This window comes from Halichoeres trimaculatus, unplaced genomic scaffold (genome assembly GCF_033239565.1).
Source record: "Halichoeres trimaculatus isolate MK-OKI-2021-1 unplaced genomic scaffold, fHalTri1.1 fHalTri1_scaffold_15, whole genome shotgun sequence".
Classification (NCBI taxonomy): Eukaryota; Metazoa; Chordata; class Actinopteri; order Labriformes; family Labridae; genus Halichoeres; species Halichoeres trimaculatus.
Window position 1 is genome coordinate 33115067 of NW_027437193.1, and position 17960 is coordinate 33133026.

The 17960-nt window shown below is 41.2% G+C and overlaps 1 protein-coding gene across 1 annotated transcript in view; it reads left to right on the plus strand.

Annotated features, from left to right (window-relative positions):
* Positions 1-16130, plus strand: part of cdh6 (cadherin 6) — a 135447-nt gene extending 119317 nt beyond the window's left edge. Inside the window, exons 10-12 of the mRNA XM_074688741.1 lie at positions 6582-6699; positions 8850-9101; positions 11611-16130. Coding sequence (XP_074544842.1) covers positions 6582-6699; positions 8850-9101; positions 11611-12158 — 918 coding nt within the window. The 3' untranslated portion in view covers positions 12159-16130. The remainder of the gene's footprint in view (positions 1-6581; positions 6700-8849; positions 9102-11610) is intronic.
* The last annotated feature ends 1830 nt before the right edge of the window (positions 16131-17960 follow it).

The following is a 17960-nucleotide window of genomic DNA, read 5'->3' on the forward strand; positions in this document are numbered from 1 at the left end:
CAGGGCTGCAAAAAAAGGATTGAAAATAAGACATGCTAGAAAAAAAAAACATAGACTGCAAAAAATCTGCTGGCTCCTTTTTGGTTGGCTCATTCTGTCATGAATTCCCCAGGAAAAACAAGAGGAGGACCCAAATGCAGATGAAACAAAAACTCTTTATTTTAACTTAACTCAAAACTCCAACAAAAGAAACAAAATCAAGTATCAGTATGTCTGACACCCCAACAGAAGGCTACCAAAAAGTGGGACGGTACGGGTCAGTAATTTGGGGACTTATCTTGGTTTTAGTCAACAGAACCACCACAAATTTAATTCTGAGACAAACCAAACTAAACGGCTTGGTGGAAGTGAGGCTGCTCTCTTACATTATTTCAGCGTACTACACTGGACTCAAACAACCTCTGCCGCAGAATTTGAAGCAGCTGTGCATCTGCCCCGAGCAGGTGGTCCTGCTGTGCAGACTTTGTGCACTGATGTGCTTTAATGAATTACTTGTGGGACATACCAAACACAGGGAGCTAAATTCAGCTGGTAATCCCATGTTGTGAACAGAGAGAGTAGACGTTCCTATGACCACACTGACTCTTAGATCCAGAGAAATGTGAGCCAACATGTCTCCTGTGTTTGTCTGAGGATTGTGTTAGTCAAATCTATTTACTTCTGGTACTTTTAACCTAACCTTGTTTTTAAGTCATCTAAATTACTTTTGGGTACAAATATCTGTGAACTTCAGAGCAGACTGGCTGCAGAGATAAAGTCTTTTATTGAGAAAGTCATTTCCTTTTTAAACCAAAAGAGAAAGTGTTTGGATGCTCTTGTAGCCCTCAGACTTCACTGACAAACACTCCCTGCAGCTCCTCCAGTTGCCACTGTCTTAACTGGCCGATGGTCTACTTATTGTTTCTGCTCTGTAACCATTTCAAACTATGACTCACATATACTCTACTGAATTTGGTACAACTAATGTAATTAGCTTAAAATGCACACATGCTGTGCACACACAAACACAAACACACACACACACACACACACACACACACACACACACACACACACACACACACACACACACACACACACACACACACACACACACACACAGAGTGATGCAGCTGATTGGCTGACCTCCTGAGTCAACTCACTCTCTCTTCTTTGACGCTACAAACTACTCTGTCATGGGGGCTGACAGCAGCTTTCACACAGGGAAGATCGTACAGACGGCCTTACACACACACACACACACACACACACACACACACACACACACACACACACACACACACACACACACACACACACACACACACACACACACACACACACACACACACACACACACACAGAAGCAAATATCTCATGAATCTCATTCAACAGTTAATGGAATAATAACACAATCAGTGTGTGTAATTATTAAGCAGGTTAAATATAACACACACATCATTGTCTGTGTTATTGGAACACATCCTTGTTAAAGTGTTTGATCTCTCACCAAGTCTCTTCCTGATTAAATAAGTCAAATAGTGGAGTCTGACACAAACAGAGACACCAGCTGAGTGATGACTTCCCTGTAGAGTCACAGTAACCAACACACTCTCTCCTTTAGCTCTGTTTTTTGAACCAACAACCAGCTCTTTAGGCTCCTGTTAGAAGTTTTTAAATTTCTAATCATCAGGGTTAAACAACCAGTAATGACTCTTTATGACTTAAAGGAACAGGACCATCAGCTGGACTGTAGTTTTAGAGCCTGAATCTGCTGTTAGGAGGAAGGCGACAGTGATGGGACAGATAAACCTCAGTTTGATGTTTTCCAAAGATTCTCAGCAACAAAAAGGTTTTATTGTCTGACAAATACAGGACCAGGAAAGCAGTAAGAGGTCTCACTTAGTTCACGGGAAACCCTTAAACTGCTCCATGTGGAAAGTTTCAGAGAGGAGCCTTAATGTGAGCCGCATAATGAGACAAGCCCAGAGGAATGAGAATATCTCAGGATATTACAAACATTAAAGTGGGTCATGTGACTTGTGTAGTGAATAAAGAAGTCTGCCTCTGGTTTTTATTTTATTATTTTATTTTTTTCAGTTAGAACATCTCAAAAGAGACCTTTCATTATGTCCGCCAAGGAGGTTGTGTTTTTGGGAGAGTTTGTCTGTCTGTGAACAACAGAACTCAAAAACTAACCTACGGATCTTGATCACATTTCCAGGAAATGTTCAAAATGGGATGAGGAAAAAGTGATTAAATTTTGAAGGTGATCTGGATCACCATCTGAATCAGGGACTTTTTTTTAAAAGTATTCTTTATCATTGTGAGATAAGGTCGTTTTCACCATGTGTATATTACTCCACGATAAATATGGTTTGCAAAAGAATGCAAGACAAGGTCATTATAATTTCTCACAAATGTAAAAGTACGATCCAATTACTAAAAGTCACCAGATGACTCTGTCGCCTGATTTGCATATAATAAACTATTTGCATGTAACTGTCGTGAACGAGACAGAAAGCAAGTTAAAAAAAGACTCAATATGTTGAGAACTACAAGTGACATTTTTTCTGTTGATTTTTTTTTTTTTTTTTTTTTTTTTTATTTAATTATAATAACTGTTATTTTTAATCAAAATATCAACCCTCCTACTTTACCTGGGCTTTGGACCCACAATCTATCTGCATGCAGTGGGCTGGCTACAGCTGAAAGGGACTGCTGTGAATGTGGAGGACTCGTCTGCCTGTGAGTGCTTATATAGAAGAGGGACACACGGCAGCACCCGCTGCTCATTGAGGAGAGTAAGATCAACAACATGCATTCATGTCAGAGTCTCCAACTCCAGAAAAGATGCTAGATATATCACAATTTGCTTTTTTTTTCGTTTCTTCTTTTTTTAAAAAAAAGGCAGTAAGTCAGTTTTATTCTTGCATTTGTAGGAGTGTCTTGCTAAAAAAAAGTGAAGTGATGCATTTATTTTAAAGAAATACTTATGGAGGAAAAGATGTGTTTTGAAGATTGATACTCAGGTTGAAAGGTTGCAAGCCTCACCTTAAGGAGTTAGATCAGTCTCATAATAAATAAATGCACATAGAAGGATTCACAGATGTATACTGGGATTAATACATCAATGTCTCTCAACTCACAAATATTTTTCAAAGTTCACAAATGTATTTCTGATGAACACACAAATATTACTTGTTTTATATATTCATAATGGAAATCCACAAATGTCTATATTTAAAATAATTTGCAATTTTCGTTAAAAACAAATAAGTATATTGTGACGTTTATTCACAAACTGTTGAATCTGAATTCACAAACCGCTCGTCATTTGTAAACATTGCTGCATTTGTGTGTGAATCTTTTTGAGACTCCCTTGACGTGGCTGGATCCACAAATGCGTTTTTTTCAACAGGGAAGTATCTGTAGTATACATTTGTGAATCCTTCTGTGTGTGTTTATTTATTATGAGACTGATCTGACTCTATCTTAGCTTGCAAACCTTACAACTTCTGAGCTAAATGATCATCCAGCTTCAAAGCAAGTCAATCAGATGAAGACGTGTGAGCTAAGATTTTTACTTTGATAGCTTGTTTATTGTGTCACCTGAATTGAATTTAAAAAACAGAGACTTTAAGTATTATTGTCTTTACCCGACAGCTGACAAATCTTGAATTTAATTATCTCAGCACTTTTTAGTCATCCAGCTCTTTAGTCTTCTCTCAGCGTGCCTCCTTAAAGAGCATCCTGTCCTCTGAACACCTGAGTGTTGTCTGCAGAAAGAGGAGCTGCTATGCACAGCTGGAGCTCTGAGCTACAGTGAAATCCAGTGATGAGTTTAAGTGTTTGACAGAAAAGAACAGAAACTGTGTACGCACCGTGGGATCTAAACACTCATTACTGTAGCTTTATAAAGATACACAAAGTGTGGGGGAGTCCTGCTAACACACCTCACACCTCCTCCATCAGCAGCAGCAGTGGTGGTGTGAGGAGTCGCTTTTCATAGAGATAAGGTTCACACCAAAGACATTGGCAGAAAGAAAAAGTCTCCAGCAGCTGATGAGAGTGTAAAAGATGTAAAACAAAATGACAGGTGCGAGGAACGTGTTGGTTGCCAGTGTTTTTATCAGACAGAGAGGTAGACTGAAATAAGTCACAACATTTCAAACCTGGAGACACAGCAATACATCAGCTGTCAAAGACAACAATCGCTTTTCTCCACAGAGGTTGAAAAGTGCTGCAAGAGGGAGAAGGAAACAGGAACATTTTCTTTAATCAGAGTTTTATGCTCATCTTATGACCTGGGCCCATATGCATGCATATGCACGACAAGGTGCAAATGACTGAATGTTGAAATGCTGAGCCCTATATAACTTTGCTTGAAGAAATGATGATATCACAAGGGAAAAGGAATGTCGCTTTAGAAATAGAAATAGAAAATACTTTATTTATCCCCAAGGGGAAATTCAGGAGTCACAGCAGCAATTAAGAAAACAAAAGTAAGAAAGTGTATAGAAAGCACAAAAAGGTCCACAAGAAAATAGATGAAGACAGCCCGTCCACCACTCTCCAGCCCAGCCAGTCTCCACCTCCACAGGGTCCAGGACTGAGCTTCTTCAGTCTCTGTCTCCTGGATCCTGTCTGCCCACAGCAGGTGAAGCTCCTCCAATGTGGCGCTGGCGTCTGATGTCAGCTCCGTCAGCCACGTCCGTGAACAGCACAATGCTACTCTGCCCTCCAGCAGCCCCTCTGCCGCTAGGCTAGCACGGCTAGCTCGTCCATCCCACCAGAGATAGATCCCACGTTCCCAACAATGATGGATAGAAGGACAGGTCCACGTTGTCACCTCTCAGCTCACATCCGAGGACCAGCACGTCGTCCTCACCTCCTCCTCCTCCTCATCTCGAGGGACATCATCAAGCCTTATACGAGTTAGCATTGACATGCTACAGGCTGCTAACAGCTAATTTCACATGTAAACAATGCAGCCATGGTTACATGTAGGATCTCCAGACAAACACAGGAGAAAAGTAGTAAAAATATCACTGAAGACACAAAAAGTTTGGTGTTCATGACCAACAATGAACCATACAAAGTGATGATCCACTCCAAATACAAAGATGATGAAAAAGAGACAAAAAAATTACAAGAAACTGACAAAGAAGAGAGAGCTGCTGCAACAGGCAGCTACTTGGGCAGCACCTAGCAACGAAAAAAAAAATCATCCAATCATCATAGTTTTTTTTATGCAAACAAGCAGGAGAACACTGCGGCCGTATTCAAATTCACCTACTATACTAGCAGTGCGTACTGATTTTCCCAAAATGTAGCATGTAGTATGCAGACCTTGTCCTGGTGAGGGAGCTTGGTATCTCAGTGAACCTTGAGAGCTTTTCCAGTTGGAGAAAACTCCAAGCAGGTTTCACCGAACTGGACAGGTGTAGGGTGTGAGGTCAGACAAAGCACAGTCAGACGGCCTTCTGACAACAGCATCTAGAATGGGATCAGCAATAGTGTGTGTTATAACTTGTAAAAAAAGTCTGATGTTGTTTTTTCCATTAACGGTTTGTAACGGCTGGACTGCGGCATTATTAGTGTAAACCACTGCCAAGTATACTATGACAGTTTACCGTTACATTCTGGAAATCACCACCTTAAATTTTCCCGCTTCACCTCATTCTTCACACTGTATTGTGTGTATGATGTTTATCCTTGATGTGTTTTTGTCTTCTAAGTGGCCCTAATACGTTATGGTACGCCGTCGTACACCATCACAAAATAATAAGTAATTCCTCCCCGAAATAATAAGTATTCTCCACCACTGACTGTTTCTTATAAACTGATGCTTCTGGCAATATTTTTGCAGATTAAGATGAATTTCCGTCACTTGTGACAGACAATAAAGTTTCTATCTATCTATCTATCTATCTATCTATCTATCTATCTATCTATCTATCTATCTATCTATCTATCTATCTATCTATCTATCTATCTATCTGTTTATGCGTGGTAGACATGCACAGTTCAAGTTTGTTTGATGGGGTTTTTCCAGGAGGTTCCCTTTAATTATCACGTAATCTGCACTTGCGTCTCTTTCATGGTGTAATTAGTGAACTGGCTAATAATTTGCAGTCGTGCATGCAGCTAACACTGCGGCCAAGCAGGCCGTTCCATAACAGAACATTAGGACTAATGGTCTCGTTTGTTTGATGGCTGAACGTGCCTACGGGCCCTGAATCATAAGATAACATAATTTAAAAACAACTGTAGAGTCCTGTCTGGTGTCGATCCATAACAGTTTTACTTTGAAGCATTCAGAGACTCAGGACTCATTTCCTTGCCTTCATCTCTGCCTCTGACTAAAAAAATAGTTCCTGAAAAAGCAAAAAGTTTGTCTGATGTGAAATATTATTGTTAATCATGTTTTATTTATCCTGGACAGCAGTGATCAGAGGCTCCAGGCTAAAGATAACCTTTGTGTGTGTGTGTGTGTGTGTGTGTGTGTGTGTGTGTGTGTGTGTGTGTGTGTGTGTGTGTGTGTGTGTGTGTGTGTGTGTGTGTGTGTGTGTGTGTGTGTGTGTGTGTGTGTCTCACAGAGGATCCAGACTGTAAGTGCTGTGGATGCAGACGAGCCTTCATCAGGACATAAGTTCTTCTTCAGCCTGGCCACTGAGGGGGTTCAGCTCAGTAACTTCACAGTCAGAGACAATGGAGGTGAGCATTGCTGAGTGAGCGCAGGAGCATGGAGTCAGAACGCTGTGTTCTATTTGAAGAACTCTGTCACCAAAAAGAAGGTTCTAGCATTATTTACAGAAGTTAGCAGTTCATCAAAATCTGGTGTTTCAGTTTGCCGTGCTCCACTTCTTGAAACTTAATGTGATTTCTTTGACTGTACAATGGTACAGTGTTGAGTGTTTAAATCTTAAAAAAAGAGTTGTTTTTTTCAAGTTTTTACACTTTTTATGGCATGCATTGTAAACTAAAAAATGTGCTGAAATATAAATAAATATATCTCTTTTTTATTACTGACCATTCATTGTGGTACAGTGTTGCCTCAAGGCAACCCCCAAAATAAATAAACAAATAAATAAATGAATAAATAAATAAACAAGTAAATCTATAAAAAATATATATTCTATTCAAAGTTTATTTAGATTATGTTGATTTGATATATTTTAAGACAGCAAACCTCAGAACATTTTTTCCCATCTGGCATCACTACAGTGGGGGAAATAAGTATTGAACGCGTCAACTTTTTTCTCATCACATTTATTTCCGAAGCTGCAAGTCAAACAAGATTTCTACCAGGCATTAGTATTAACTCAAATAATCCACACATAAAATGGGCCATGAAATGGCCCCAATGGTGCTGACTGGAATATTGATATAAGGTGCTTTGATAGAAGTCTGTAACCAGTTTCATTCTGATGCTGAGCAACAATCAGGTTGTGAATGTCTTCAGAGCGACCCATCATGAGGTGTGTCTGTTTAACTGCTTGGTGAAAAAACAACCTTTTTTATAGGACCATCAATTTTCTCTTGCCCAGCTGATGTTGGTTTGCACTAATTGGAAGTTCCAGTAATAATTACTGACAGATTTCAGGTGGTATGGTGCATTTCCTTGCCAAAGTATACAGCCTTTCCATGGTGTGTTCAATACTTTTTTCCTGTGTTATCGTACTTAATTCCACATTATCTTTATTAGTGGACTTGAATGTCATGATTTCTTTTCATGTGTGGATTATTTGAGTCAATATCAATGTCTGGTAGAAATTTCGTTTGAATTGCAGCTTTGGAAAAAAAAGTTGACGCATTCAAAACTTATTTCCCCCACTGTATGTGTTCCATACAGGGTTAAAGCGTGGAATGCAGAGACTTCATTGGCTGAGCATGTGTGATGGCTTAACTTGAGTGCATTTGGTCCGTGTGTTCCCAGCTCTGCTCAGTCGATACTGTAAACACTTCAAAAGCTGGGTCATTGAAAATTGAAAACTGAAAAATTGAAAAATTATGGGTCTGATTAAGTAGACAATGGCCTCTAGGTCCAGACCCGTATCATGGTCAACCAGACCATGGCCCCTGTCTTACCCCAGGCTCACACTGAATCCTGTGTGGGTCCAGTGCGGCTTCCGCATGTAGCCCTAGCATTAAAATCACTGTTGTAGGCTCACATTAGCCCCGCGCGGTGCGAGTCCGGTTGCGGGAGCCGTACAGCACAATGAAAAGAATCCGCTAGAAGTCTATCTTTTCCGGACGCCTGAGAGGGTCTGCATCAAGCTAAATGAAATATGACGTGCTTTACAGGAAGTGAATTGCCGGGTGGCATGAAGATCCGTTGTTTTTCCAAATAAAATCAGTGTACAAACAAAAGCTTTGATAGCACAGTCGCGCTAGAAGTAAATGTAAACATTACATCACAACCGGTGACACGAGGTTGCAAAAGTGAGCAGCACAAGCATCTCCTCACTCAATTTGACGAAAACAATGGACAACGAGAGACTCATCCTCCAAGTGGACAGTCATTCCATTTTATATGACACATCCCATTCTTACTATAAGGGTAATACAAGAAAAGAAAAAGATGATGTTATTTAAAATAATAAACGTCGGAGGAATAAAGGTTTGTGTAATTACTCATTGTAGAAGGTAATAACAATTCCAAAAGCACTTGACAACACGAGCGTGCAGTGTTACAGGCAAATACGTTCAGCCTGTTCTCGCCCAAAGTCCAGACAAGAACGTGAACCCACGTTCCCTACTATCGCGAGTGCCCTTTCCTTTAATTTCATTCATTTGAGTTGTGATCTGTAACACTGATTCGTCAGAAACGAGCTGTGAACCCATACCAACCTTTCTCTGCTCAGATAACACTGCTGGCATCCTGACACGTCGAGCCAGCTACAGCCGCCTCCACCAGAGCATCTACCTGGTCCCAGTGGTGATCACTGATGGAGACTACCCCATGCAGAGCAGCACGGGCACCCTGACGGTGCGTGTCTGCACCTGTGACCGCGAGGGCAACATGGAAGTGTGTAACGCTGAGGCACTGAGCAGCTCACCTGGACTCAGCACCGGAGCTCTGATCGCCATCCTGCTGTGTGTCATTATTCTGCTCAGTAAGTGTTTCTTTGTACCATGATACCACAGGGCGGAAGACAGCGGGGTGCTGCAACATTGTCTTTACAAAAGAACGTTAAGACTCTGAAATTATATTACTATGATGCAAAAAAAAAACACGATATCAAAACAAGACAAACAAAAAACAGCTGATTTCAAACTCTAATCCTCCTCATCACAGCACACACACACAGTGAACACACACAATGAACACACAGCTGAGCAAACAACACACTCTCCAGGACATCTGTCAGCAAACGTGATCAGGGCTTTTTGGGTCCCATCGACACAAACAAGCAGCAGATCTGTGGGTTATTCAAGAAGCACAGCAGCAGCCTGTCACTGAATGTCATACATGGTTTCATGTAAATCCAGCGCTTCCTGAGGTAGGGACTCAAACCTTTAAGAGACACTAATAGTCAGTAAAAGAGAGGTGGGCTGCACGGCGGCCCTCAGAGACAGTACTATGATCTCCTGGAAAGAGGCATGTGAGCTAGCTAGTCTGCTTCTAAATCCTGGGCTAGCTTGTGCTACAGTGGTACAATGTGACTGGTCACTGTCACCATTAGGTTAAACTGTTCTTTCACTTGAACCTCTGCCACAGAGGTATTGACACGTGACCACCAATAACAGAACTGGACACAGAACGTTTTCTTTCCATCACAACAGCGATGGGAAACTCTGATTGGCTAACAAACTAGCTTTTGAAAACTAGACCTTCACATGTCAAAACAATCTTAGATCATCAGTCTTTGGATTGTTTTGGCAGGTTTTCAGTTTTGTCAGAAACTACCAAGGTCCTAACCCTTTAACTACCTCTTCTTTTAACCCACTGACTTTCAATTTTTGTATGAAGTCTATTTAATTTTTACCCTTTACCTTTTCGTCCAAGGGGAAAACAATATGACAAAATCCACCAATATGGTTTTCCGGGGCTAATAGTGATACCAATTATTAAAGGTCAAGGAGGCTGATAACCGATTTGCAGCCAATATTCATTTTCATAAAATGTGAAAATACTGGTGAGGCTTCAAACCACCCACACATGCTGCTGATGCTCCCTGGCCTGAATGAATGGATGAAGGTAAGGATAGTCCCAAACCATCAAGGTCAGATTTCTGACCAATGAGAGAAAAATTAGACCACATGTGTTTGTTTACAACTTTGGACACAAACTAACCAAGCGACAACTGCAATTATTGAATCATTTTGCCCCTGGACAAAGCAAACAAGTCACAGGTGTGAACACACCCATGTGCTTTTGTGGGCATGAAGAGGATTTCTGTGAGTCTATGCTTGATTACTCTCCCTCACTGACATGGATAATGTAAAGGTTTTGCCATGCTAAACTGAAATTGAATCATAAAAAACATGTGTGAACTTAAATTGGATTTTGTATTTTTTTTTTTATGTTCCCGACTCCAACACACCTGATTCAAATGATCAGTTTGTCATCAAGCTCTGCTCGAGCCTGATAACGAGCCATTCATTTCAATCAGGTGTGTTGGAGTGGGGTAACATCTAAAACATGCAGGGCAGGGGTCCTCCAGGACCAGGATTGGGAAACACTGCTTTAAGGCAAGAACTACACAGAAATGAAAAACAACAATAAAGATACTGGCTCTCAGATTGGCAGGATTGGTTCTGCCATCAGTGTCAGAGATTTAAAATAGTATCTTAAAGCAAGCAGTTACAAATGAGGAATTAGTTAAAGCTATTTCTGGGCTTAAAATAAATAAAAGCCCGGGTCCAGACGGATACCCTGCCAGATGGTACGAGGTATCCCCCATTATTTCTTATGCTAAAAACCTTTAGTTGGGTGCTTGAAAAAGGGGAGATCCCCCTTCCTGGTGGGAAGCGGTCATAACTGTTACTCCCAAACAGGATGGAGACATGCTGGAATGTAAACATTTTAGATCTGTCAGTCTCTTAAACCAGGATTATACGATTTTTGCCTCTATTTGAGCCAAAAGGCAGGAAAATGTACTACCTGAGATTATAGGTTTGGAACAAACAGGTTTTATAAAGAACTGTTAATCCCAAGATAATATCAGACAAAATTTATATGTCATTCATAAGATAAATCAGACCAAAACTGCAATGGTCATATTAGCTTTGGACACAGAAAAGGCATCTGACTCTGTGAACTGGTCCTTTCTTTATAAAACCCTTTAACAGTTTAAATTTCACCCCAAATTTATACACACCATCCAAACCCTTTAAAATAAACCTTTATACTTTATTTATTCCAGTAGGGAAATTCAGGAGGAGTCACAGCAGCAATCAAGAAAACAAAATTAAGAAAGTGTATAGAAAGTGCAAAAGGGTCCATAACAAGATAGATGCTGACAGCTTGGTCATCATTGTCCAGTTCAGCCAGCCTCCACCTCCACAGGGTCCAGGACTGAGCTTCTTCAGCAGTCTGCAAGAACCGTTTTAATATTTGTTGAATTTTCAGTTCCATGACTGTGATGTAATCTGAACTCCTTACCCTGTGTCCTTTTTCAGTGATCGTGGTTCTATTCACTGCCCTTAAACGCCAGAGGAAGCAGGAACCTCTCATCATCTCCAAGGAGGATGTGCGGGATAATGTGGTGAGCTACAATGACGAGGGCGGTGGCGAAGAGGACACCCAGGCTTTTGACATTGGAGCTCTGAGACATCCAGACACTGCAGCAGTTTTGGAGGAGTCCACCAAACAGAGGCGTGACATCATACCTTCTGATACCCTGCTATACCCACCACATCGCTGCCCTGCCCCAGCTGCCTCCAGCCTCATGATGCCACCGGTCACCATGGCGTCACGGGAAAACGGAGACGTTCGAGAGTTCATCAATCAAAGGGTGCTGGAGAACGACTGTAACCCCACAGCGCCACCCTACGACTCACTGGCTACCTATGCCTATGAGGGGGTGGGATCTGTGGCTGAGTCGCTCAGCTCGCTGGGCTCGGCATCGTCTGAGGCAGAGCAGGACTATCACTACCTGAGTGACTGGGGCCCCAGGTTCAGGAAACTAGCTGATCTGTACGGGGCCGAGGACAGTGACTTCTCCTAACAAAGACTTGCTGGGTGTCGGCACAGAGACAGAATCGCTGCAGCACAGAGAGGAGCAATGACCACAAACCCAGAGTCACTGAGGGGTGCTGACCAGCTCTAAAAAAAGTCAGATTAACAGACAACACCGAGTGGACAAAGAGATGTCCACTGAACTCCATTCAAGGGAAACTTCAAGGATACCCACTGACAACTGGCTGGAAGGATCCCAATGCGGCCTTGGGTTTGGGTCGTCACATGTCCACCCACACCCCATAAAAAACAACCCAACACAGGTTTAAGTCATTTTTACGGTCTTCAGGGTGTTGGTTATAGATCCAGCATCCTGTGTGGTCAGGATTTGGTCAGATTTAAGGAAGAATCGTGGTCCTGGTAACTAGAAGAAACATGAAGACCTCTTTGCCCAAGTTCTTTACAAATTGCTACAAAAGCTCCAAGAATCTGATTTTGGGAACAATTGGATTTAGAAAAGTCAATCAGCCAGCAAAAAGACTCCAAAAATCTCCCTCCTTCCTTCCAAAGACTGATTTCAGACCTTAATGCAGTGTAGAATCAAGTTTCTGTGTTTTTTGTATTGAGAGTTGAAGTTTTGATACTTACAGGCTTTACTGTAATCCCTTCTCTGTGACCAAATAACCACTCTACAGAGTGTTTCCAGTGGCTTTCCTGAATGGAGAATCAGGATGGTCAAGAACTAAAGCCTGGTGTTTCAGGAGTGGACCACGTTTGCTAGCCTCTGCAAGAGAGTGTGGGGAAATGTTTTTTTTTTGTTTTTTGACTAAGTGCCCTTCTGCTGCCCTCCGCGCTGAGCTGTGGACTATGAGGGGGCTCATGACTCTCACATGATTACTTTTTGTCTTTCTTGCTGTCTTGTACAAAGGAGCATTTCCAGTGGAGCTGTTGGACTGAAATCGCCTTCTTCTTCAGGACACAGAGTAAAAAGAGAACGGCTCACATGAATAAATGCACTGACTTCTTTCTGTTTATTCTGGTTTTTAGATTTTTTTTTGCTGTACACAAATATAAGTCGCATATGTTCATGGCTTTATTTCTTTTTAGCTATTGAGTAAATGTATATTGTGTCAGAAATGTGGTGAAACTGAGTTTTACTGGGTCAGTTCAGGAGTCTCTTTGTTTTTAAACACCTTCAGGTGTACAGACGATTGTTGAACGCATGTTTGACATCAGGGAAGCCTCCACAGTGAAGCTGTCACTTTTTGTCAAAACTTTGGAAAATGGATTGAATGGTTGACGTGCCAAAGTCCAGAATTCACTTTGGGTTTTTATTTTTTGTTTTGTTTTTTTTCCAAGTTTTTTTTTTCTTTTTGTCAAAGATCAACATATTAGAAATGAAACACCAAAGAAGACTTTTAGAAAAACTACATCAAACACAAATATTTCAAATACAGAGAGGAAGAAAAGGCACAGAAAAAAAGGAACAACATTAAAATAAATAAATAAATAAAAAAAAACAGAAAGAAGAATTAACAACAGGGCTATAGAGTTACTCACACAGTGTTTCAAAACAGTCACGTGAAAGCGAGTTAGTGTGCTAAGATTGGTCTCCAAACTCCCTCACCTCACTCTGTTGGTTGGTTGTGTCCTAATGCAGTTCTTCTGTGTAAAACATACAGCATGTCTTTGAGCCAGAGCAAAAAGCAGGATGACGTAGACTTTCATGTGAGGAGGACAAGTTCTTTTAGCAACCATCATTCCCAAATGAAGGGTAATCTGCATATCATGCAACAGCTTTAAAAGATGTACCAGAGAACCTTCAGCAGAACACCATCTGTCTCATGATTTAAGGATGGGTTATGCATCTGGCACAAACATGACACACAGAAATGACAGAAGAGAATCAGCACAAAAAAGTGGGTGGGGCATTTATACTTTTTAGCGCGTGGCGTGGTGACCATATCCAAACTGCAGGGGGCGGTGTATTGCAAATACACATCTACCACAGCACTAAACTAGAGTAGAAGAAGCTGTTTACACTGTTTAACCTTTTTTTCACTAATTCCTCTTCTCTGCTGAGCGTGGGGCAATTCCATGCCAGGAATTGTTCATCATGCGGTCATCACGGTGATCTATCTGTGATGAATCAGCCAAATGCCATTATGTTTTATACTTTGAACACTAAGAGCTCCTGTTTGTCTGCACATTTCTGTACGAAAGTTAGTAATTTTCTGAGGTATACAATGTGGAAATTTTCCACTTGAAAAGGAGCATATGACAGGGTGAGGCTGCAAATATGACGCCATTCGTCTACATGAAGCCACGCAGATGTGTCAGGCATAAACCAAGCTTTAGAGGACGCTGAAGGAAAGATGTGATGAAGTTATGTTTTTCAGAAGTGCATTTTGTTCATCATGTTTTGCTAGATTAATCTTTAGCATGAATCAGTGGAACAAGAATGAGCCATAACATTTCAATAAACTAACTAAACTGCGCCAGCTAAAGCAGAGCCAGAAAACAAAAAGGTGCGAAGTAAAAAGGGTCCAGCGGCGGAGGCTATGAACTGTAGCCACTCTAGGTTTCTTTCAGCCTCTGTTTCTCTACGTATCCAGTATGCAAGAGCTCTGGAGTTAGATAATAACAGGATAAGAACGATAATGTTTGAGTCATGCTCAGATTTTGAATCCAATCAGAGATTATCGTAACCATGGATTTGACCTCCATGACATGGAGGGATGATTATATGCAGTATAGAGCCCTCAGAAAAAAACTTTTTACCAACTGGACAGCTCTCAAAAAGCTCATAATCCAACAAAATTCCCTGTTGGGGGGAAACAAATAAACAAAATGTAGCAACACTTTTGAAACACTTTGGCCAAAAAATCTGTGGGTAGCTTAAAATTAATCCATTCCAGTTGCTTCAGTGTTTCCCATTTCAGGTATAGATAAAAGATAAAAGATGAAAGTTAAGGCTTTTCTGAAGGAGGATTTTATGTCTGTTCTGGCATCCCCCTGTGGAAAAATTAACTGGTCGTACCTCTCTGCTGATCTGTTTGATTCTGTTCATGATTAATGAACAACACCTGCAATTTTGTTGTACTTGTTGCAATGAAAAATAAAGTTCTATTCTTAAACATGTGACTCTGAAGAAAAGAAAAGTAAAAGCAAGCATCTGTCGGTCACCTGACCCATTGATGACCTCTTGCAGCACTCACAAAACTCATGGGATAGAGATACGTGGTGGTTTGTCAGCCCAGGCTGCATTCAGGAATACATGTTCAGGAGTTTTTTTTTGTTGTTTTTTTTTTATTGGTTCAAAAGTGACAGCTCTACTTGAATGCCTTTCAGTGACTGCTAACCTCATTTTCACTTTTTTGCACTGGTTATTTTCCTATCATTATTTCAGGAAAAAGGAGGGCTGTTTTTTCCCAAAAAAATTCCTGGCAGTATTAAAGACAAAAGAGAGAGGAGCTTCTCCCATTTCACTTTTCTTTGCCTGGTTTGATTCAGCCCTCCTCCTTGCTTGTCTCATTCACAGACCAGAGAAGGTTGATTGAACCATCAGCTTACCATTGCAGTGTTCAGCATGTGATTATGAACCACCACATGGTGGATGACACACAGGACTCACATCATTTCCTGACACAGACACTCCTGTGTTTTCTCCACTCATTGGGTATTAGAGTGTGTGTTGTTCCAGTAAAGCCTCAGTTTGCTCCGGCCGTGTCTTGTGACTGTGGTGTGCCCTGAAGGCTCAAAAGATTTTTTTTTTTTTTTTTTTGCTTTTTTTTTTTTTTTTTAATGATTTACTTCATCTTTTTTTGTTTAAACATTTATGAGATGCACTGATGCCATTCTCCAAGAGGAAAATATTGAAATATTGTCCAGTTTAACTGTTTTGTAATGTATTTTGGGAGGTGTGAAACATGTGGGCAGTCTGCTGTCTGTACATGATGTACATGATGTATTATCCTGTTGTTTAATTTTGTTTAAATAAACTTTTACAGTGGATTCTTTCTTTTTAAATGTAGGAATGAGTTGCTTTTTGTCTTTGATCCTCCGTCTCTTCAGCAAAGCTTACTCAGTATTTATTGATTTTCTTCAGTCTTTTGGGGTAGATGTCTATCAGCATGGCACATCTTGACTTTGTGAGATTTATTAATAGGATTCATGTCTGGGCTCTTGTTTGTCTCAAACTTTGAATTGTATTTGAGTGAAGCAGTCCTTTTGATCTGGATTTGCTGATTTGGGTGGTTGTGGTGCTGAAAGATGATCTTCATCTTTCTCTCTCTACATCTTTCAAGCCTGAAGGTTTTTGATCCCCTCCACAGCCCCAAAGAATTGTACCGTAGGTCACCACAATGCTGTTCTTTTGCTGTTTGACTTTGTCAAATGGTTGAATGGTTATTAAAAACTAAGTATGGCACAGCACAGCCCCACCTAGGATATTGTTCTCTAGCTCAGGATCACCACTGCCCATGAATCATAGGGACACAAATAAAATGCTGAAAAAAAAACACTGTGGACACTGCTAGGGCACTCACAAAGACAGGGGGTTAGTGAGCTCACAGCTCACAGCTCACTTTCTGTTTTTCTTTTCAAACCTGGGAAGATTTGGAGCAAGAATGGTATGTTTTGTGAAGTATTTTGACCAAAATAAACTGCTTAAAAAACTCTCTTGGGACTTGGGCCTGCCATAATGACATTAAGGGAGTGAATAAGACTCAGGGTTCTTTTTTTTTTTTTGGTGTTTTTTAAACTTTGGACATTGAAAAAACACCACCTCAAAACTGTGGTGTTCATAAACAATCGCCATAGACTGAGAGGGGCATAGTGATTGGTTATTCATTTGTTATAATAAATATGATTTATTATTTGGTGTCCTTCCACTGCAGTAACATGCAACAGCAAACCCTGTGCCCTCTTTGCTGCACTCTGATCCTACCCTGTTCTGATACTCCTGTGGATCTGATTTTCCTCTGGTATTATCTTCCTCTAGTCTGATCCTCCTGTGGATCTAAACTTCCTCTAGTCTGATCCTCCCCTGGTCTGATCTTCCTCTGGTCTAATCTTTCTCTGGTCTGATCTTCCTGTGGATCTAATCTTCCACTGGTCTAATCTTCCTCTGGTCTAATCTTTCTCTGGTCTGATCTTCCTGTGGATCTAATCTTCCACTGGTCTAATCTTCTTCTGGTCTAATCTTTCTCTGGTCTGATCTTCCTGTGGATCTAGTCTTCCACTGGTCTAATCTTCCACTGGTCTAATCTTCCTCTGGTCTGATCTTCCTCTTGTCTGATCCTCCTGTGGATCTAAACTTCCTCTAGTCTGATCCTCCCCTGGTCTGATCTTCCTCTGGTCTGATCTTCCTGTGGATCTAATCTTCCCCTGGTCTGATCTTCCTCTGGTCTGATCTATCCCTGGTCTGATCCTCCCCTGGTCTGATCTTCCTCTGGTCTAATCTTTCTCTGGTCTGATCTTCCTGTGGATCTAATCTTCCACTTATCTAAACTTCCCCTGGTCTGATCTTCCTCTGGTCTGATCTATCCCTGGTCTGATCCTCCCCTGGTCTGATCCTCCCCTGGTCTGATCCTCTTCTGGTCTGATCTTCCTCTGGTCTGATCTTTCTCTGGTCTGATCTTCCTGTGGATCTAATCTTCCACTTATCTAAACTTCCCCTGGTCTGATCTTCCTCTGGTCTGATCTATCCCTGGTCTGATCCTCCCCTGGTCTGATCCTCCCCTGGTCTGATCCTCTTCTGGTCTGATCTTCCTCTAGTGTGATCCTCCCCTGGTCTGATCTATCCCTGGTCTGATCCTCCTCTGGTCTGATCTATCCCTGGTCTGATCCT